Source organism: Schistocerca cancellata, chromosome 11, assembly GCF_023864275.1.
Source record: "Schistocerca cancellata isolate TAMUIC-IGC-003103 chromosome 11, iqSchCanc2.1, whole genome shotgun sequence".
NCBI lineage: Eukaryota > Metazoa > Arthropoda > Insecta > Orthoptera > Acrididae > Schistocerca > Schistocerca cancellata.
The window spans coordinates 103,917,700-103,941,139 of NC_064636.1; the positions used below are offsets into that span (position 1 = coordinate 103,917,700).

Here is a 23,440-nt window from a genome sequence, read left to right on the forward strand (position 1 = left end):
CCTGAGTGAAAGGGAAGAAGAATTACATGATCTGCTGAACGGAATGAACAGTCCAATGAGTACAGAGTACGGACTGGAGAGTAAATTGAAGAAAGACGAAGGTAATGAGAAGTAGTGGAAATGAGAACAGCGAGACATCAGGACTGATGGTCACAAAGTAGATAAAGTTAAGGAATTCTGTTACCTAGGCAGTAAAATAACCAATGACGGACGGAGTAAGGGGGACATCAGACTAGCAATGACTAAAAGGGCATTCCTGGCCAAGAGAAGTCTACTAATATCAAATATCAACCTTAATTTGAGGAAGAAATTTCTGAGACTGTATGCCTGGAGTACAGCATTGAATGATAGTGAAACATGGACTGTGGGAAAACCAGAACAGAAGACAATCAAAGTATTTGAGATGTGGTGCTACAGAAGAACATTGAAAATTGGGTGGACTGATAAGGTAAGGAATGAGGAGGTTCTGTACAGGATTGGAGAGGAAAGGAATATGTGGAAAACACTGACAAGGAGAAGGAACAGAATGGTAGGACATCTATTAAGACATGAGGGAATGACTTTGATGGTACTAGAGGGAGCTGTAGAGGGCAAAAACTGTAGAGGAAGACAGAGGTTGGAATACATCCAGCAAATAATTGAAGATGTAGGTTGCAAGTGCTGCTCTGAGATGAAGAGGTTGGCACAGGAGAGGAATTTGTGGCAGGGCGCATCAAACCAGTCAAAAGACTGATGGAAAAAAAAAAAAAAAAAAGGCCGCATCTCTGGACACGACAAAAGGTAATTAAAACCCTGGCGGACCGAGTGAGGTGGCGCAGTGGCTAGCACACTGGACTTGCATTTGGGAGGATGACGGTTCAATCCCGCATCCGGCCATCCTGATTTAGGTTTTCCATGATTTCCCTAAATCGCTCCAGGCAAATGCCGGGATGGTTCCTTTGAAAGGGCACGGGCGACTTCCTTCCCTGTCCTTCCCTAATCCGATGAGACCGATGACCTCGCTGTCTGGTCTCCTTCCCCAAACAACCCAACCCAACAAAACCCTAGCGGAAGATGTGGCTGAGCTTTTGAAGGCCAGGGGGACACTGGGTAGTCAGAGGAGTGCTGGTCGGTGGCTGCTTTACAGGTGCCCGAGGAGGAGACGGCACAGATCTCTTCATAGATAAGCTAGATAGGATATCGTCTGTCAATAAAGGCACTGGTAAAGTTACATCTACATCTAAACTCTGCAAACCACCGTAAAGTGCACGGCAGAGGGTATGCCCCATTGTACCAGTTATTACGGTTTCCTCCCATTCCACTCACATATGGAGTGTGGAAAGAATAATTGTTTGAATGCCTCTGTGTGTCCTGTAATTATTCTGTTATCCTCACAATCTCCATGTCAGCAACAAATAAGCAGATTGTAAAGTAAAATATGATGTTTATTGTAATTATTATCGCAACAATTTTAATTATTCCTTTGGCAGACCCCAAGTGGGTGTCTGCTGTAAATGTGAACAGCTTGAACTCAAACTGAAAAGCCCACTTTTAAATGAAAGAGTCAAGCTTATCACCAGAGTGGAATTAAATGTTCATAAGCGTCGTAGTTCTAAATTTTACATCTCACCTCGGGATGCTAAGAGAAGAGCTCAATCTATTGATACTATGGGAGCCAATGTTTTTGATTATGTGCAAAACTTGCCATTTCCACATACATCTGTCCAAGAGATATTCTATCTGCTGTGTACTGTTTCAGCATACATGATTTGAAAAATGAACACTGCACTGGGTACTTGCACCATGAAGGCTCAGGAAGGATAGGTGCAAACAGAGTAGCATCTTTCGTTTCTGATTACATAAAAAATGATCACAGTAAAAATGTGACTGATCTTCTTTTGTTTTATGATGGCTGTGTCGGCCAGAACAAAAATCACTCCTTTATACACATTTGTATGGGCACAATTCAAGCAGGGATACTCAAGAGCATAATACACAATTTTCCAGAGAGAGGTCACTCATTCCTCCTGTATGATCGTGACCTTAGACAATATAAGAGGGAAATAAAAATTCATGACCGCATTTACACCCCTTATGTATACGCGGAACTGATAGTGAGCGGTAAAAGGGGTGTGACAGTAAAATTAGTTAATGGAGAGGAAATACCACATTTCAACAACTGGTGGCCAAAATATTTTAGAAAAAGTGTTGTTTCGTGTGAGACAGTGACAGAACAATGCAATAAAAAAAAATCTTCTTCACTCCGAGTAGCTTCAAAGAAATACAATATCTTGAGACCAGTGAGCCATGCGTGGCTCATGTTCCCGCCATCACGTATTTTACACAATGTTTTTAACGTGTTTCCATCTCACTACATTAATTTAAATTACTGCTGTCACTGAGTTGCTGCTTTGCATGACCGTGACTGGCACTCGCAGCGCGTATCGATATATCCCCTCTCGTAGTCTCTGCTCGACTGCTATTACTTCCCAGTCGTCGTCGGTCGTAAGCCAGTTCAGGTCGCGAGTTTGGGCTGCCAGTCAGTTGGAACGCGACTGTAGCACAGTCCGGGCCTGCCAGTCCGGGAGTTGCAGTGCGGCACTAGTGCAGTCGGGTTGGAGCAGCAGTGAGGTCTGCTGAACATGGCTTGCCCGACCATTGCCGCCACGCATCACTTGAGCCAGGCCACAGGCTTGGTGGATCGTTGGTCGGTTGTCCTACCAGACGATGCCACTGATGACTATGCTGTCGGCATTCTGAGGGCAGTTGGTCGGTTGCTGCGAACCAAGGAAGTTATCTCCACACACTGCAGTCAGCTGGGTCTGCTGGCGGTCCCTGCGCAGTGTCGGAGCGTGTGTGGAGCTGTCCGATTGCTACGAGCTTCGTGGTTCACCGACCCAGGACGTCAAAGTTGAGTAGTGGTCTCAAGTACCCAAGCCACGTCCATTCATGTTGTGTGGTTCGTTTCGATGGTTTGCTTTTGGTGAGGTTTTCCTGTGAACAACACTGAGTGTTTGTATTGCTGAAATTTAGCCGCCATGCTGTGGAATTAACTATATTGGTTGACTACAATTCAAGTGCACCAGCAGAATTTTCTGCCTTGTGGCCATTAATGTTCTGGTTACCTGCCCTGGCCACTAATGTAATTTCAGGCAGTGTCCTTTCCTCACCTGTTGTCACTGTCCAACACAGTGTGTAGGTTTGACAGCTTTATACATATACATATTTGATTGCAGATAATTAAGTCCGTAACATTTTGTGTTTGAGTTCTCATGTACCGATTGATGGCAACAAGTCGTTTGGTCAGTCGGTCTGTGGCTGACCCTCGGTTGGGTTCCAACGGATCAAGTGTAGTTGGGCTCACCACCTGTCTCACCTAAATGAACGAGGACAGACCGACCCCCTGGAGGCTTCTGAGTTCTGCTGTCTTTCCTGGCTTTCTCACCAGTGTTTAATTGTCTGTTTATAATCTATCGTAGTCAATGATAAAAGAAAAATTCTTGGTTTTACTGTGTTTTATGTAAGTAAGTTTGAATTCCAGCAGGTGGATATTTGCTGAAAGGTTATTGCCATTGTGTTGTCTTTTCTTTTAGTCTGATTTCGGCTAACTAAAACTTAAGGCTATACTTTTTTTTTAATTTTGGAAAATTAGTTGTGGGCTTTCAGACTTGGAACCTTATTCTTAAAATTACCTTTCAAGCTTAAACATTGCAGCTTGGAACCTTATTCTTAAAATTACCGTTTGAGCTTAAACATTGCGGCCTTCTGCCTTTGGAAGGGTATGGTAATTTATTTTAAAATCTTGAAAATTTTACTGTGGGCCTTCAGCCTAGCTTTTTATTTGTAATTGTAACTGCGTGTTTTCAGTTACTTGAAATTTACCTTTTTGATTTTTAAGATTTCTTGTTTGGAGGCCTTCAGCTGTGAAAGATTTGGAGTTTGAAACTCGTAGTTGAAAAGGTTTGGCTATGTGCCGCTTTGGTTGTAAACGTGTTACTAAACTACAATTTTAAGGTGAAACTGACCCCAACCTTATTTGGAATTTCCACAATCCTAATCACCTGTTCTGCCTAGAGGGGTTTAGTGGGCGCCTCGACAGGAAAGGTGGTTGGCCTTCGGTATATCGATGGTTTAATAAAACACATTTTTCACTTAAGAAAAAGACATGAGCCCATCATTCCAGGATTAATGGACAACATACCAATGGCCTACCCAACATAACAAGTACCTATTTCCAGAATGAAGATGGAAAATGTGAAGAAAGTCATTGAATATGTGCCTGCTGCAAAGAGATCATTCTATGAAGAAGTTATTTCTTGGCCTGTGATTGACTAAAATTATAGCTAATGTACAGTTAATCATGATAGCTCTTAAAATAATTCAGTCTGTTCTATTTTGTCAGACTATGCTAATGTATTATGAAGTGTTCACACAATTAAATCCTAAAAAAGCAAAAAAGTGTTTGTAAATTGTTGAAACCAAATAAGTCAAAAACTTTGAAATAATTAAATATCAAAATGATGTACTGTAAGTTAATTATTTCCCTCTCAATAAATGCAGAATGAAGTTACTTTCAGTTCTGAGAAATTCCAGTAACGTAGCAATAATACATAAGGCAGTATTCAGTTTTTAGTTTCCCCTGAAAAGTGTAAAAAAATGACTTATTTGGTTTCTACAAATGACAATTCAAATGTGTAATATGATTTTTTACAGTTAAATCAGTGATACTATATAAGACATTCACCACATACACACAACTGTTCAGTTGGGTCGGTGTACTGTCTATATGATAACTCCACGCCAAGGAATTTGACACAGCTTGTCCATGGAGCTTATTTCACTTAAACATTGTGTTGACTATTTCGAAAATGAACAGTTTCAGTTTTTGCAAAGCTTATTTTCACATTATTATTTTTGTCCCACGATGCCACTCCCCCAAGTGTCCACTCAATACGGTAGATTAAGTCTCCATAGATTTCACAGCAGACTATCGGTGTTGAGTCATCTGCATAAAGGATGTAATACAAAAACAGTAGTGGGCCTAATAATGATCCTTGAGGAACACCAAATTGTGTGTTTTGTGCCAGAAAGGGATTTATTGCCACTGTTATTAACAAATACTCTTTCTCTTCTGTTTGTCAATTATGACATTCAACTAAATGATTTTCCTTGAAAACCACAGCTACTCAGCTTCTGAAGAAGCAGGTTGCGATTTACAGTATCGAAGGCTTTGATAAGGTCACAAAAGATGTCTGTCACACACATTCAATTACCGAGACAACTGCTGATTTTTGTTACCAATTCATTTGTCGTGTGGACTGTGTTGCAGCCTTTCTCGAAATGATACTGATTGCACAAAATACTGGAGTCAGGATGAATTATAATTTTCTATTTGATCAGATGCAGCTCTTTCAAATACTTTAAAAAACAAAATAGGTGACAATGAGCTGAGCCTACAATTTCCTATTTCATCTCATTTTCCCTTTTCATGAACTGACCAAACTTCACCATATTTTAAGTGGTCTAGAAAACATCCCTCTTCAAAAGACTGGCTGATGAAGGAGAGTGGATGTGCAATACTATGACAAACTATTTTTATTATTCTATTTGGAACCTCATTCCAACCCACTGATATTATGATTGAATAGTGCCAAATCTTGAAATGGGGGAGAACTTAAAAAAACCCTTGCAGTTTGTCTCGGCCATGCTAGGATTTGTACTTGGTGGTGTGCAATCACCAGTTTTATTACAACTCATGAAGAAATTGCAGGCTTAATGCATAGCATGTGGATCTGTAACAGCTCTACTGTTTATCATTAGTCTAGAGAGAAATTTCACTCCATTTCACTGGCAACTTCACTTATTATAAAAGACCAAACAACTTTGGATTTGTTTTTGCATCTGAAATGAGTGTAGTGTTTGTAGTATGCTTATCTAGTTTAACTACTTGTCAAATGTTATTTTGTACGTGCTCACATATTTAACTTATTCAGGATTTCTATTAACTTCTGCCTCCATATGCAGTTTCCTCTTCTTGGTACTAGACTCTAATTCCTGCTACAAAAGGAAAGCATTCACTGAATATACTAATAAATTTAGTTGGAAAGTTATTGTTGTCATTTGTTGAACTGCATTGGCTGACTGACCATATGGTGAGGCTTAGTTTATTAATAAATATCTCCACATTTTCTTGACTCAATTTCCTACATCATTTTGTTGTGCAGCCTGTATTTAATTTTGATAGTCATACAAATAGTGCTGCTTGGTCTCCTCAGTCTAGAATAAATTTTTCTTTACACAGTAATTATAACTACTTACAATATTAGTACTACATGCTGCAGTACTTGCTGTAACTCTTGCGCTTTGGTCAAAATTCAGATTTTATATTTATTCCATTTGTGGCTATCAGGTGCTTTAGATTAAAATTTTGTTAATGGTAGGCGTGATAAGACATCCTGTGAAACTTTACTAAATGCCTTCTCTGAAAACTACCTAGAACAGATACTTAGGAACTGCACCACTCATGACAGAAATATATTGGACCTAATAGCAACAAATAGTCCTGACCTCTGTGGGGATGTCCACATCGAACTAGTATCAGTGACTATGATGCAGTTGTGGCAACAAATTGAAAAGAGTAGTTGACCACACACTGCATAGATATGTACCCAGTAGAACAGTTCATAATGGGAGGGAACCTTCATGGTATACAGTCACTGTAACGAAACTTCTAAAGAAACAGAGATTACTGTGTAATAGGTGCAAAACAGAGAGTAGGACTACAATCAAACAATGGAAAATCCAGGATGGAATGTAACAACATTATGAAAAGGAAAGTTGCCACTCACCATATAGCTGAGATGCTGAGTCACAGATAGGTACAACACAAATACTGTCACAAATAAGGCATCTCCGCTATATGGTGAGTGGCAACTTTCCTTTTCATAATATTGTTACACTCCATCCTGGATTTTCGATTATTTTATTTTTGGCTGACGGCTTTTCTTCAATCTTAACCCAGTGTTGTTTCCTTTGTTAGTATTTTCTAATGCGTCACTATACTCAATGTCTGTTCTTCTTTCTCTGCTTTTCTGTGAGAGCCATGCACGGCTCGTGTTCGTGCCATTTCTTGCTCGACAGCTTGACTTTACGGAACTGTCGCCTCGTTTCTTATTCGATTTATTGGCGTCGCTAAGTTGCTGGCTTGCCTGCCCGTGAGTGGCAGCAGCAGCGTGTATCAATAAGAGCACTGTAGTAGTACCTTTGAAGCGACCGCTAGTATTTCCGGCTCGTCGTGTGTCGTGAAGTCAGTCTGGATGGAGCTCTGTCAGGTCTGCACAGCCAGTACTTGGCCGACTGCTGGCGACACACGTGCACTGTCTGACGGAAGGTGACTTGAGCAGGGACGACTGTCGGTTGGTTGTTCAGTCGGTCGTCTCGTCAGGCGACGTGTATTTAGTCTTCCGACTGCTTCTGGGCCCCTCGAATTGGTCATCTTGTGGGGCGTGGGTCGCTTCCTTTTTTGTGCAGAGATGTCGGATGGCCAATGGGCAAGTGTTCCCTCTGCACGGTTGGGTCCGAGCCAGTGTCTCCGGATCGTCGTGTGTTCGAGTTGCAAAAGGACATCGAGGGAGTCGGGACGGAGCAGCAGTGAAGTCTGGACAGCCATGACTCGCCCGATCGTTGCTGACACATGATTCTAGTGTGGACGACCTCGGTTGGTCATTCGGTCAGTCATCTGACCGGACGATGTGTATTTGGTTGCCAATTTCATCTTTTACTGAGGAATGAACAAGTGTGCTATAGCCTGCATACCCGTTAGTTCTATAAAAGCTGGTGGCCAGTTTGTAGCTTGCAAGTTTATGCAGAAATTTATCCCCTCCTACAGTTACCCTTCAGTTTGCTTGTTCTTTTAGTAGTACCCAGAATACCACATAATTATGGAGACGTGTACGTGGGTACTACTAAAAGAATGGTTGAAAGACAACTAGAAGAACAGAAGGGCAACTGTGGAAGAAGAGAAACTGACACATCAGCTGTTGTAGAGCATGCTTTGCAGCCAGGTGATCACAGATTTCATTTGATAAGACTCCGGTACTGGCAGCTACAAGTGGATACTATGAAAGGCTATATAGAAGTAATATACTAACTTTCTAAATGCTCCAACAATTATAATCAGGAGGAGGAAAAAAAAGGGCTCTGAGCACTATGGGACTTATCAGCTGAGGTCATCAGTTCCCTAGAACTTAGAACTACTTAAATCTAACTAACCTAAGGATATCACACACATCCATGCCCGAAGCAGGATTCGAACCTGCGACCGTAGCAGTCGCGCGGTCCCAGACTGAAGTGCCTAGGAGGAGGAAGGTGTGAAACTAAATGGTATCTGTATTCTGGTGCTTGAGAAGATGTGTGCCAGTTCTCCACCAAGGAATGATAGCAATAGCAGATGATGAAAACTAACAACAGCCAATTGCGCTGTTTTCAAAATGGGTAAGTCATGTCTCTGCTCGGGAGCATGCAGAAATCGAATTTGCTTCAGTTAGTAGTGAGCCAGGATGTGCATCGGACATTCGAAAGAGCTAAGAGCCCTCTCGAAGACGTCCTCCGCTAATAGGGACAAACTGCCAGGTTTCAATAACAAAGCCATTCGAATGTGGCGTAAAAGTGTGGAACATTGAAGAGATTTCCGACTGTGAAGATTTACATTTTACAGTTACTGGACGGAACGTCAATCACTAGATTTCTGTTTAAATTGCAAGGAGGTGCAATTTCTTGGAGCGCCACTGCACAGCCCACATTACCCTATAAACTGCTGGGTCTGAATACCAGGCACACTGGCTGCAAAGTCTAGGAAGATAAATCTCTTCATTCTCAGAAAGTGGCCCACTTAAACTTTTCTGTGATAACAGTGATGTGACTGATTTATACAATGTAAGTAGTTACAGTAGACAAACCACATATCAACACTAGACATCATATTATTAAAGAAAAAAAAAATGGACTCTATTCGCATTGTAGTGAAAAAAAAAATCCAAGTGAACATACTTACTGGTACGTTGAGGAAATATGTCTCAACGATACAACATAATTGAGTGATTAAATAAGTTAAACAAAGTACAAACATCCTAGAGCCAAAGTCATTAAAAATGATAATACAAGTAGTCCACTTATTGTTGAAATAGTCAATGGGATATTTCAGTTAAATCTTGTTAACTATATGTGATAGGATAAAGAAATGAACAGAAACATGTACACGCTGAATTTTCTTTATTAAGATGCTTCGATTTCCACAACACTATAAGAGGTACCGAGCCTGACATGTTACTCTCTCTCTCTTTTTTTTTTTTTTTAATGGCAAGTTTCCCCAGTAGGCCTATAAACCGTGACAGACACACATGCATGCACAAGAATTGAGGACAGATAAAGTCAGTTTTTATTTATACAATAAGTGTGATCAGAACAACTATTACAGTATGTGTGATCAGAACAACTGATACAGTATGTATGGTCAGAATCAACATGCACAGTCAACACATCATTGTCAGATTGCATCATTAGATCTGCAACAATAGACTTCTCAGCAAGAGTTGGTTTTCTTATAATGCTCTTTATATGGATTTTAATCTGATCAGGTATTTCCTGCACTTTCACTTTTCCTTTGCTAACACAATGCGCACCTTCCCTACTGAAACCAGAATTAGTGCATGACAGCCAATGGTCCACTTCTTTTTCCAGTGTACCCACTGTTTCCATATCCAACGAATCAATGCGATTTACGAGGATCTGTAATTTAGTTTTTAACTGTGTTTTCTGGGGAGCAGTTTCATGAGAAGCAGTTTCCTCATCATTTTCTCTTTTAATAGGCGGCAAAATGACAGATGCCTCTCCAGTCACTGTAGTTTCCGTGTGGTATAACACCAGTTCCGTATGCTTCGGAATAACCCCACGATTTAACCTATGCCGAGAGAAGTTTACAAAATCGGCTTGGAAAAAATGATTTTCACACACAGAATAAGAGCCACAGTCAATGTCTTCAGCTATATTACAAATTAGTTTCCACTGTTTTAGCAGCTCACTCTTTGATGGAGCTGGGAATTTGTAAAAATGTCTATTTTGATGTTTTATGCTTGTGTTTATATTTGAAAAATAACCACTTCTACATCCAGGAAACTTACATGAGTATTTCAATCTTAAACCAGAATTTTTCTTTCCCATATGATCCATCTTCACTTGTCTGTTATTATAATCAAAAATTCTGAAAAAAAAGGAAAGCAAATTCAGACCACATGGATGACAAATTAATTTCACACAGTTTTCTTTAGTATACTTTCACAAATCAATTTAATTTTTGTTAAAATGTTGTGACTGTTCTGCTCCAGTTATTATTATGAAAGGCAAAACTTCTTTTAGGTATGATTTACCACCCTCTTTTCATATCTTAATGAAACAGTTTTTTGTACACATGGAAAAAGAATATGCCATGTAAAGATATATTGATCACTGAGATGGAAGAAATGGAATGCCGAGTTTTCTTTTTTTTAATTAGGGGAGTGGGAGCTGCGGAGAATGGTGATACATTTAAACTCATAAATTTCAGCAGTGGTGGAGGGTAGTAATGAACAGGTAGTGGAAAAGTGGTTATGTATTTATTTAATACTACCGCATCTTAACAATGAAGGTACATGCAACTCTCCCGTACTGAATTATATTGGTTATTGTCACTAAGTAGGCTTATGGCTCGTAATTTTGGTGACGTGCTATTGCTACAAAGCAAGGTGCAAAAATAATAAAAAAAATCTCATTTGTACTACATTTCTGTACATTCTGCTAATAATTACAGTGTGAGCACGCATTCAACATCACGGCATGTGGTTCCAGAACAGATCTGTAATGCAAATCCATTGAACAGCACTCCTCAAACAGTGGAATTTTAAAACACTGATAATTGTAATATTTAAGCAAATATCACTACATATCATGTTATAGACCAAATCCAAGTACATCTTATGATAAAAAGTTAGTGCTATAAATCTATATTTTAAACCATAATACTAGATTATGCCAAGCATTCCAGAGGGAGAAAATTTCAGTTGCTCTTAATATTACCACAATGTTATGTGTAAATGTCATTTGGGTTGAAGGACCTGTTTTGTGTTACTTATTGGCAGAAGGGAGAGGAGACGATCTAAATGTGCGCATTACAGAAGCATCCAATTCCACCCATCTGCTTTGACCCACGAGGTCCCAACATGGCAGACACCCGTACTTTCAGCATATCCAATATGGCGACCATAACATCACTGCATACACACGCGATCAAAAATAAAAACGACATGTGAATATTTCACCCCAGCAACACAATGAAGCTAATGGGACAACTATGGGAAGTAGGGTGCTTAGGAAGGCTACAATCTAAATATACAATTAAAAAAACAGCACCACCCGAAAACACATATTATCCACAAAGTCTAACAAACAATTTTCAAATATATCTGAAAACAAAGATGCTGTAACTTACCAAACGAAAGCGTTGGTATGTTGATAGACAATAAATATACAAATACACATACAAATTTCAAGCTTTCGACACCCACGGTTGCTTCATCAGGAAAGAGGGAAGGAGAGGGAAAGACGAAAGGATGTTTCCCTCTATTATATTCATATCATTAATTTGATTGTTTCCCTCTATTATATTCAAAGAATTTTCAAAGTACAACATAATGCTCAGAAACATAAAAAGCCACAGGAATTGCATATTCCACTTTATCTATATAGCTCAAACAAAATCGTAAATTTCACTTTACCTATACAGCTCAAACGAAGACCTCGAAACCAAAAAACCAATGTACACTACTGCAAAATATGATATCACTGACTTTACTACACAATATTGCTAACTTCACTAGACCTACATAACTCAAATGAAGTACTCAAACCGTAGAACCCAAAAATAAATAAAAAATCCAAGTACCACAGATTCCACATAACCTATGCAGCTTAAAAGCAACCAACGATACCAAAAACCAACACACAAATCGAGAAACCAGAACACCCATATTCATCAGACAAAGTAAAAAAGTTATAAAGCTAAAGCAAACAAAGAATAAAGGGGGCATTAAAATCAAAATAAAAAAATTACTTACTAACCAAAGCCATCAGCAAATAAAACTAGGTTGGTGTGAGCACTCACACACACATAATATCCTCCAAATACACCCCAGCCCTGAACCTACCTTCCTTAAACCAACTCTGTCCCACCCAACACCAGTCCTAATTAGAACACCCGCAAAAAAAAAAAAAAAAAAAAAAAAAAAAAAAAAAAAAAAAAAAAACCACCACACACACACACACACACACACACACACACACACAGTGGTCTTAAACACACACCATCTACCCAAAACCTGCCCCACTAACTCACAAACTATATGAACACCCACCCAAACCCCAACACCCCCCCCCCCCCCCCCCCCCCCCATTTTAACACCATTGACCTGTACATCCCATCCACTGCTACAAGCAATACTCATCTAAATGAGACTTCAAATAGGAACAGCATCTCTTCCCTCTCCCTATCACAGATCTCACGATCCCCAAAACCTCTCTATAGTATTTGTGCAAAATCCAGTGTCATAATCCTTAAACCTGGTATTATGATTTACCACCAGAAGGTCATACTCCATTTTCCCCAAACCACTCTAAGACAAAAATGCATCCGACATTGCAGCAGACCCCTCCTCAAAGCTTTCTTCAGTCAACCCCACTAGTTTCCAAACTCAGACTCGTCAATTTCCACTTCCTCCGCAGCTGCCCCCCCCCCCCCTCCCCAAACTTAATAAAAAATATACCCTGAACATGCCATTTTGTCATATGATGACATGGTTGGACACCATTGGCTGTTATTTGAAGACAAATGTCGATGGTGTAGAAACGGCAACCAGCTACAAATTTGTTTTAAATTCCTTTATTCAAAAGGTACCGTTATTGGTTTCGAATCATTACAATTCATCGTCAGTTGGCTTTTGTGCTTTCATTAGAACTTGTGGTGCATTTTTTACTGATTAGTTGTCATGATATGGCAGTTTGGAGTACTTGTTTTCATAGTTTTCATCCAGCAGACAACGTTCGTAGTTTTTACCACACTCCCATCATTGCACACATAAACTTGTATAATTGAACGCTTCTGATTTCCCATTGAATACATCTCCAGCCCATTCCTACCATTGCACACGTACATTTGTATCACTGAGCACTTCATATTAGTCGAAGAATAGACTTCTAACATGCACCGCATGTTTTGATAGATACAAAGTAAACACTTTGTATCTACAAATTAAACACTTTGTATCTATCAAAACACGTGGCGCAAGTCTGCTCTGTGACTAATACGAAGTGCTCAGTGATACAAATTTACATGTGCAACGGTAAGAATGTGGTGGAGATGTATTCAATGGCAAATCTGAAATGCTCAATTATACAAGTTTATGTGTGCAATGATGGGAATGTGGCGAAAACTACGAACACCGTCTGCTGGATGAAAACTCTGAAAGCAAGTACTGCAAACCGGCATTTCACAACAACTAATCAGTAAAAAATGCACCACACTTGTTAATGAAAGCCACCTGACAATGGACTGTAATGATTTGAAGCTGGTAACGGCACCTTTCGAATAAAGGACCTTAAAATAAATTTGTCGCCGGTTGCCGTCTCAACGCCATCAACATTACTTTCAACATATTTCCCTACAGCAAAAACCAATCTAACACACTCCCATAATAAGTCAGTAAAATTATCTCCCTCACGTCCTGCCTCTCGAAGTAGGTCCCACATTGAATTAATCTCCAAATATTTATCACGGCAACATCTCCACGTGTATAAGCCCGTGGCCCAAGAGCGTGGGACTCTATCAACTTCATACCCTCACCACAAAAATGACACATCACGTAATCTGCACTCAGTCTGTACAGTTGGAAGAATTCAATCATAATCATCATGTCATCGCCCAATGCAACACTGAGAGAATAACCATTGGATTTATCAGTCATATCCATTGCTAGTGAGAAACAAAAAACCACTACTACATTTTGTTCCGCAGAACACGCAAAACCAATCACATCTAATAAAAATAACGACTTATAAACCACAGAACAAATAAACTAAAATGGTGACAAAGCATTCTCTTCCGAAAACAAGTTTACACAATCATTACCCAGAGTCAAATGGCGACACAAATAACTTCAAATCTCAACTTCTACAACAAGAGTGCACCAACAAATACTACAACACAACATCACAAACACAGACAAATCCATAAACACCACACCAAAGTGACATCACACACCATACCACACCAGCATTACATCACGGATCAAAGCAGGTGGCTGGAATTGGACACTTCTCGTGACCCCAACTACAGGCTACCATATTGTTAATAATCAAAGAATTGAAATAGCCCTGAAATTGTACTATAGCATGTGCACTTCAATGTTAGGAAGGATTAAATAATTTAAAAGCAAACTATTCATTTAAAATAATTTATTTCGAAAAACATTACAAAAATGCCAAACTTTTTCTTGAGTCAAAATACAGTCTACCATCAAATTAAGAAGAAGAATTTAAAGCACAAGCTTTTTGGAATAATCACAAATGTAAATGTCAATGTCTACCCCCAAAAGCTCAGTATGCACCCACGTATGGCACTGGATACTTCAAATCCAAGTTTCTCCGCTGGTGTCCATTGAGAATGGGATGCCACCAGAATATGCACGTTCCACCTTATCCAGAAGGTGTACAGAAAACTTTGCTCATCATCTAGGGGAAGTCCATTATTGCATGATTCGACAGATGAAAACACTTTCTTCTTTTTACATAGATTTTTTATTTCTTTTGCCTTTTTTTACACGATTTTTCATTCTGCTTTACTTTTGGATCAGAAAAAAGCAGTGGTGTCATCGAGTATCTCGAGAAGTATCAACCACCGCAGTGATACTGCACACACAGCATGGTGGTATCACGAGGTCCCAATGAGATGCTAGGAAGAAGCCGTGCCTCTCGTAATTTTGAGGCACCACTGCCCTGAAGCTGCATCTCCAGAGGTCAGGAGGACAGTTCTGTTCAAGGTCAGATCTACATCTACATCCATACTCCGCAAGCCACCTGACGGTGTGTGGCGGATCATGCCCACTTCCAGGAAGCTCCTGTCAGAGTAACATCACCATGCTACCTAATCGCAGTGACACAGCCCGTTCGACCATCGGGAAGCGAAGAGACTCCCGTTTCCTGTGAATTGTGCCTATGCGCCAACACTATCAGAACTGTATCAACAAGTGTCTAGGAACTTGCATCTTCTAGTGGCTGTAGTGAAGCTCCAGTACGGCTAGTCTGAACTTGTGTCTATTCACCACTCAGTGATGGTGACTCATTTAGTGCATTCTCAACTGTGTCTAGGAACCTGCATCTTCTAGTGGCTGTAGTGTAGCTCCAGTACGGCTAGTCTGAACTTGTGTCTATTCACCACTCAGTGATGGTGACTCATTTAGTGCATTCTCAACTGTGTCTAGGAACTTGCATCTTCTAGTGGCTGTAGTGAAGCTCCAGTACGGCTAGTCTGAACTTGTGTCGATTCACCACTCAGTGATGGTGACTCATTTAGTGCATTCTCAACTGTGTCTAGGAACTTGCATCTTCTAGTGGCTGTAGTGAAGCTCCAGTACGGCTAGTCTGAACTTGTGTCTATTCACCACTCAGTGATGGCGACTCATTTAGTGCATTCTCAACTGTGTCTAGGAACTTGCATCTTCTAGTGGCTGTAGCGAAGCTCCAGTACGGCTAGTCTGAACTTGTGTCGATTCACCACTCAGTGATGGTGACTCATTTAGTGCATTCTCAACTGCAAGTCTACACATGCAGTTTCGTAGGCGCGGCCTGCAAGTTAACGAGCATTGCGCTCCCATTTAAATGTACAGCCGAAAGAGTCGTTCTACAGGAATTGTGAAATGAACCCTGTCATCCAGGACTGCGAGTCACAAAGGGCACAGATTCACCACCAGATGGGGAAATTCACGGGCGTCTATTGTCTACCGAGGCCTAAGTGCTGTTGTGTGCGAGTGAGACAGAAGAGAACCTACGTTGTAGGGTAACCCAGTAGAAGCCGTTTGTGGTCGAGGAGACGTAGCAGTGTTAAATATGGCGGACCTAAGGTCGGCTATAAATGGAAATACTTATGGAAACTATTTAATTCTATAGTAATGCAGGGAATTAAGCCACAGTTATTTTAATCCACCGTCCTTCACAAATTTTCATGGTGATCCCAATAAAACTTGAATGTTGATCATATCTATACTAGTTTAGGATTTACTGTTAAAGTAAAATTAGAAAGCTTTGGGGGGGGGGGGGGGGGGAAAAAAAAAAAAAAAAAAAACGCTGAATGCTAAAATCTGACTGCTTTGGTCGATCGTAACGATCGACATTTCGTATAGAAGCTCATCATTAACATGAAAAACATTGTAAATATCAACTCTGTAACTTTATTTGTTTAAAATTATCAGTATTTTCAGTTAAGCATCAGATCATCATTTCCCCCACAAAACACAATGAACGGCGACAGCATGACACCTTACTGAATCATTAGGTAGTAGAATATTTGTTGTAAGGTTTAGTGCATAATAGTTACTTTTGTTATTTATTTATTTATCAGAAAGCACATTGGTACAAGGCTACTAGTCGTGGCATTCAAAGCTAAGAAGTAAACTGTACTGGTTTTATGTAAAAGAATTTAACGTTATTATGTAATGGATATTATTGTTACTTTATTCAGAGCGTGAAAGTGGTCATGCTTTGATTATTCAAACATGTTAAAATGTAAAATAATGTAGAATAAGCTGTAGCCAATCAGATGGACGGCTTCAGGAAAGGGAACTGCCCTAGTCAGTTGAGCAAGGATATTCGGAGCACGGGAAACGCGGCTGGGAACGGGAAGAGGGAGTACTGGGGCAGACGCTAAAGCAGACAGTTCAGTTGGAGACACCAAAGGGTACAGTTTGTATGCAGATGCAAAAGCGGACCGTTGGACTTTAGGCAGATAGGAAGCGAAACGACAGAAAATTTCGCATTGTGTGGAATCACAGGACTTTGTCTCTGTGCAGTGAGCAGCCATGCGCCTGGTGTGAACTTTAACTTTCCATGTAGATAACTTGTATTTCGCAATGAGATTGTGAATGATCGAACTGTGTCAAATGGATATGCACTCGAATGTAACCGTAACTCTAAATACGACCACTTTCACTTTTAGTTTGCTTTCTGAATAAACATTTTTCTAACCAAATCGCAACTATCTACGTGGCCTACATCATTTATGGATCATTAATTTAGTTCCTGATATTATCATTACTGTTATTATATGTTATGTTAACCTTGTACACTCCTGGAAATTGAAATAAGAACACCGTGAATTCATTGTCCCAGGAAGGGGAAACTTTATTGACACATCCCTGGGGTCAGATACATCACATGATCACACTGACAGAACCACAGGCACATAGACACAGGCAACAGAGCATGCACAATGTCGGCACTAGTACAGTGTATATCCACCTTTCGCAGCAATGCAGGCTGCTATTCTCCCATGGAGACGATCGTAGAGATGCTGGATGTAGTCCTGTGGAACGGCTTGCCATGCCATTTCCACCTGGCGCCTCAGTTGGACCAGCGTTCGTGCTGGACGTGCAGACCGCGTGAGACGACGCTTCATCCAGTCCCAAACACGCTCAATGGGGGACAGATCCGGAGATCTTGCTGGCCAGGGTAGTTGACTTCCACCTTCTAGAGCACGTTGGGTGGCACGGGATACATGCGGACGTGCATTGTCCTGTTGGAACAGCAAGTTCCCTTGCCGGTCTAGGAATGGTAGAACGATGGGTTCGATGACGGTTTGGATGTACCGTGCACTATTCAGTGTCCCCTCGACGATCACCAGTGGTGTACGGCCAGTGTAGGAGATCGCTCCCCACACCATGATGCCGGGTGTTGGCCCTGTGTGCCTCGGTCGTATGCAGTCCTGATTGTGGCGCTCACCTGCACGGCGCCAAACACGGATACGACCATCATTGGCACCAAGGCAGAAGCGACTCTCATCGCTGAAGACGACACGTCTCCATTCGTCCCTCCATTCACGCCTGTCGCGATACCACTGGAGGCGGGCTGCACGATGTTGGGGCGTGAGCGGAAGACGGCCTAACGGTGTGCGGGACCGTAGCCCAGCTTCATGGAGACGGTTGCGAATGGTCCTCGCCGATACCCCAGGAGCAACAGTGTCCCTAATTTGCTGGGAAGTGGCGGTGCGGTCCCCTACGGCACTGCGTAGGATCCTGCGGTCTTGGCGTGCATCCGTGCGTCGCTGCGGTCCGGTCCCAGGTCGACGGGCACGTGCACCTTCTGCCGACCACTGGCGACAACATCGATGTACTGTGGAGACCTCACGCCCCATGTGTTGAGCAATTCGGCGGTACATCCACCCGGCTTCCCGCATGCCCACTATACGCCCTCGCTCAAAGTCCGTCAACTGCACATACGGTTCACGTCCACGCTGTCGCGGCATGCTACCAGTGTTAAAGACTGCGATGGAGCTCCGTATGCCACGGCAAACTGGCTGACACTGACGGTGGCGGTGCACAAATGCTGCGCAGCTAGCGCCATTCGACGGCCAACACCGCGGTTCCTGGTGTGTCCGCTGTGCCGTGCGTGTGATCATTGCTTGTACAGCCCTCTCGCAGTGTCCGGAGCAAGTATGGTGGGTCTGACACACCGGTGTCAATGTGTTCTTTTTTCCATTTCCAGGAGTGTATTTTGCAAACTTGCCATCAGCCAGACAATGTAACCAAAGGGCCACAAGTGTCCAATTTACAGCGTGCGTGTAATGCGACACGTGTGGTTCAACCCTTAGACGAGTTTGAGACAACACATTTCGACGAAGAGGAACCACATGTGAGCCCGAACATCTTTGGGATGTTAGCTCGCAGGCCAAGCCTGGCAAGCAAAGACAAGTTCCGTTGTAATTAATAAAGTATTATTTATTCGTAGTGATCTAATTAACTGTATTACTACTAGCCATCTCGAAGTCCGAGAAGTTGGACACACCATCTTCCTCTTCACTGGTCTATTCGATGAATGCGCGGATTGATTTACAGTGATCTTGTAATACGAGGTGCATTCAAGTTCTAAGGCCTCCGATGTTTTTTCTCCGGACTGGAAAGAGATAGAAACATGCGCATTGTTTTAAAATGAGGCCGCGTTCATTGTCAATATGTCCCAGAGATGGCAGCACCGTACGGCAGATGGAATTTTACCGCCAGCGGCGAGAATGACAACGGTTTTAAATACTTAAAATGGCATCGTTTTCCTTACTTGAGCAGCGTGCAATCATTCGTTTTCCGAATTTGCGTGGTGTGAAACCAATTGAAATTCATCGACAGTTGAAGGAGACATGTGGTGATGGAGTTACGGATGTGTCGAAAGTGCGTTCGTGGGTGCGACAGTTTAATGAAGGCAGAACATCGTGTGACAACAAACTGAAACAACCTCGGGCTCGCACAAGCCGGTCTGACGACACGATCGAGAAAGTGGAGAGAATTGTTTTGGGGGATCGCCGAATGACTGTTGTACAGATCGCCTCCAGAGTTGGCATTTCTGTGGGTTCTGTGCACACAGTCCTGCACGACGACCTGAAAATGCGAAAAGTGTCATCCAGGTGGGTGCCACGAATGCTGACGGACGACCACACGGGTGCCCATGTGGCACGTTGCTGAGCAATGTTGACGCGCAACAACAGCAGGAATGGGACTCTTTTCGTCGGTTGTGACAATAGATGAGACGTGGATGCCATTTTTCAATCTAGAAACAAAGCGCCAGTCAGCTCAATGGAAGCACACAGATTCACCGCCACCAAAAAAATTTCGGGTAACCGCCAGTGCTAAGAAAATGATGGTGTCCATGTTCTGGGACAGCGAGGGCGTAATCCTTACCCATTGCGTTCCAAAGGGCGCTACGGTAACAGGTGCATCCTACGAAAATGTTTTAAAGAACAAATTCCTTCCTGCACTGCAACAAAAACGTCCGGGAAGGGCTGCGCGTGTGCTGTTTCACCGAGACAACGCACCCGCACATCAAGCTAACGTTACGCAACAGTTTCTTCGTGATAACAACTTTGAAGTGATTCCTAATGCTCCCTACTCACCTGACCTGGCTCCTAGTGACTCTTGGCTTTTTCCAACAATGAAAGACACTCTCCGTGGCCGCACATTCACCAGCCGTGCTGCTATTGCCTCAGCGTTTTCCAGTGGTCAAAACAAATTCCTAAAGAAGCCTTCGCTGCTGCCACGGAATCATGGCGTCAGTGTTGTGAAAAATGTGTACGTCTGCAGAGCGATTACGTCGAGAAGTAACGCCAGTTTCATCGATTTCGGGTGAGTAGTTAACTAGAAAAAAAATTGGAGGCCTTAGAACTTGAATGCACCTCGTTGAACAAGTTTTTGCAGCTTTCCGGCCTCTGTCATACATTTTCTTTCTGATACAGCACAACTGCTTAAGTCTTTCCTGTCTGAGGAAAGGATAATTGTGAATACGGTGGGGCGCCTTGCTGCTAAAGGTCCTGGCTGATACGATAAAGTGAGAGAAGGCGCGTCAGCAGCATTTGACAGCACTTTGACAGAAAAAGGCAGTGAGCTTCCTGCACAGAAGCTAGAAAATCAGCATCAGTGAAAAGGTGTTCATTCAGTGGGTCAATACCTGTCGCTTTAAAACCACTTACTGCATCTGACCAGTTTGAAACTTTCAGATAAGCTTTCCTGAAAGTTCCATTACCTCATGTGGTATAAAAGTTTTCTTGCTTCCTCACTATAGTAGGCGTTAAATGATCCTAAGAAAGTTTCATCTAGGGGCTGGAGCTAGTTTTTTGGCAATGGCATTATGTAAATTTAGTTCATCCTGGCCTTATGAATCATTTCAGGGTTGTGAACAAGGCAGTAAAGCTAGTCTAAAATGAGGAGAATGGATGAATCTTTAATTGCCTTAACCATTTTGATGAAGTAGTCAGACCATTCTGGAAATATGTGAGTCTGAACCCAACCAAATGAGTGGGCTTGGCCAATACCTACAGGAGAAGCTCCTTTTATCAACCAGTCTGACATTCTGAACCTGGGAAAAATAATATAATAGGACTACAGTATCCTGATGCACTCATACAATCTACGAATGTGATAGCTGAACATCTTTCGGCAATGTAAGGGATGCAACTTGAAATGTTCCTTTTTTTTCGATTACTTGGTATGGTCTCCTTTGCACAATACTCAAAACCTGTCTCATCAATGTTATATATGTGATCTGGTGGATAGTGCTGTTTATTGTAAACCTCTTCTAATAGTTCATAAAAAGCTGTGACATTTTATTTGTTCAAACCCAATGCTCGTGAAAAATACATGCCACAGGACTTACAAATTGATAGGCTCAATGAACGGCGATTCAGAAACAGATCTGCCCAATTACTACCATCTTCGTTAGTGGTGAAAGGTGCATTAATGCTATTCTTCTCAGCTAAAACAAATGCCATTTGTTTTCAATCAGATAAAAAAAAAAGCTTTTCTTCCTCGATAAACACATATGGAACAAGTTCTTCCAGGCGTGATCACGAGTACGGGGGGGTTTCTATTGCTTAAAATTTGCAGAGTAGAGTGACATACACTACTAACATTTTTAGAGTTTAAGAGTTCCCATTTCATTTGCCCTCTCGGCAGTGATGGCTTCACCCATCTCAAAAGGGTCCCAATGTCTTCCTTTTGCCTTTGGATCGGTATTTATGCTTGGGATATGTCATTTCAAAACAATGAAAAGGGTGTTTTTTATTTATTTATATTTAAACTAAAATTATGGGATTGCAAATTGGTCCAAATATATGGGATTGTTCATAATTAGACTCATTATGGTAGCCAGATTTGTGCCACACTCCGATTCTCAGAAAATGGTCATGACAATCATTACAAAATGTTGGTAAGAAAGTGGCTAACAGCTAATTCAGATGTAAGTAAAACAGTTCTACGAACAAACTGTATGCAGACATAAGTAAAAAACTGAGTTTTTCAAATGTGAAAATCAACTGCACCCAAACAAATTACAAGTTCCATCTATTAACTGCTTATAGGCAATATGTACTGGTGGGACCGCAGGCCTCCTAGCTCATATTTAGATCAGCACCCATATTTGGACCTTCTCCTCCAACGTGTTACCGATTTTTTTAAGCATCATTTCAGCAGCAAGATGCACTTTTTAACTATAAATACGGTCATGCCATCTGCAGAATATCAAACAAGGGGAAAAAAGGACACAGTTTGGACACCATTGCAGATCAACTGAGCAGCATGTAACGACATTCAGTGAAACACAGTTCAGTTCCAACTTTCAAGTTCGCTAGCGTACTACCAACTTATCGTGCTCATGCAGTAGTGAATTATGTATAACTAAGAGTTTACTAAATGGAGAAGCATTCAGCATGGTGAAGCACGTCCACCAAGTACAAGCTTGCACCTTGATGTAGAATATGTCTGCTGTGCAATAGTTCCTGTCACAATAACTATTTATTTTATCATTAAGATAACACAGCATACTCAGTGGTGAAAAACGACGATATTCAATGCAGAGTTACATACTCATTCCGTGACAAGACGTAATAAAGTTGAATTCCAACTCTGTAAAACCTGCACACAGTTCTGCATTAAATTCAACAAAAACCGAAAATTTGGTGTTAACAATAATAATGCGTAATAACAGCAATATACTTACAACACAATTAATTCGAGAAATACACACAAAAGGTCTTCGTTACCAGGAACAAATACATGCGACTCCAAAAACGAAACAAACACAAACATGAGAGTTATTTACATCACTCAACATCGTGCATTTAAAAAATTAGCAGAATATCCGCAACACACTTAAAATGCAATTTAATTAAGACGATACACACAAGAAGCAGTTCACATTAACAAATTTGCCCCTGTCCGTGGTGTATAAACTGCTGTCAGCTGTTTTGAACGAAGCGAAAACAAATATTGAAATGCTTACAATCAACCAATAACAAATAGACATGATAAAACTTGCAGCGCCAGCGCTCCAAGTGGCGTGTGAGCAAATTTCAATTCCCTGCATGAAATGCTTTGGCCTCATTGGTAGCTATTTCCCATTAACATATGTTCTCAAAATTTCACTGCGCGTTACACACAAAGTGAGAACTGCTTCAACCGTGAGATTTTGTTTGACAAACTGGGCTGGTACATTTGCACGTTTGTTTGATAATCCCGTGGAAATCAGACGACGAATTTAACAAAGAAATTTTAACGTTTACACGGACCTTAAAAGACATTGTACTGTCGTACGCTTTCATATATTTTATAAAACGTCTTTTATGAAATAA

At 41.3% G+C, this 23,440-nt stretch overlaps 1 protein-coding gene across 5 annotated transcripts; it reads right to left on the reverse strand.

The window, feature by feature from the left end:
- Positions 1-1,529: 1,529 nt before the first annotated feature.
- On the reverse strand, positions 1,530-23,413 carry LOC126108962 (uncharacterized). Of its 5 annotated transcripts, none has more exons than XR_007523666.1 (3): positions 22,810-23,413; positions 10,158-10,237; positions 1,530-2,973 (listed from the first exon to the last, which is right to left on the reverse strand). XR_007523666.1 is itself a non-coding variant. In XM_049914353.1 (3 exons), the coding sequence occupies exons 1-3, from the start codon at positions 23,191-23,193 to the stop codon at positions 9,409-9,411; spliced, it is 1,077 nt and encodes a 358-aa protein (XP_049770310.1). In that variant the 5' UTR covers positions 23,194-23,413; the 3' UTR covers positions 9,318-9,408. The 5 variants fall into 5 exon arrangements, 3 of the variants coding, with proteins under 3 accessions (XP_049770310.1, XP_049770311.1, XP_049770312.1); XM_049914353.1 differs by lacking the exon at positions 1,530-2,973 and adding an exon at positions 22,677-22,724 and having other exon boundaries at positions 9,318-10,237; positions 22,994-23,413; XR_007523667.1 differs by lacking the exons at positions 1,530-2,973; positions 22,810-23,413 and adding an exon at positions 20,213-20,416 and having other exon boundaries at positions 9,318-10,237.
- Positions 23,414-23,440: the final 27 nt, after the last annotated feature.

What these genes read in the sequence shown, in the direction of transcription:
- LOC126108962 (XM_049914353.1), bottom strand. Translation starts at nt 23,193, where the DNA reads ATGAGGCCAAAGCATTTCATGCAGGGAATTGAAATTTGCTCACACGCC. An exon ending in GTTAATGTGAACTGCTTCTT is followed by an intron (nt 22,725 to 22,993) that starts GTGTGTATCGTC and finishes AACTGTGTGCAG; the next exon opens with GTTTTACAGAGTTGGAATTC. An exon ending in TACGTCTTGTCACGGAATGA is followed by an intron (nt 10,238 to 22,676) that starts GTATGTAACTCT and finishes CTTTTTTTTCAG; the next exon opens with AATTTTTGATTATAATAACA.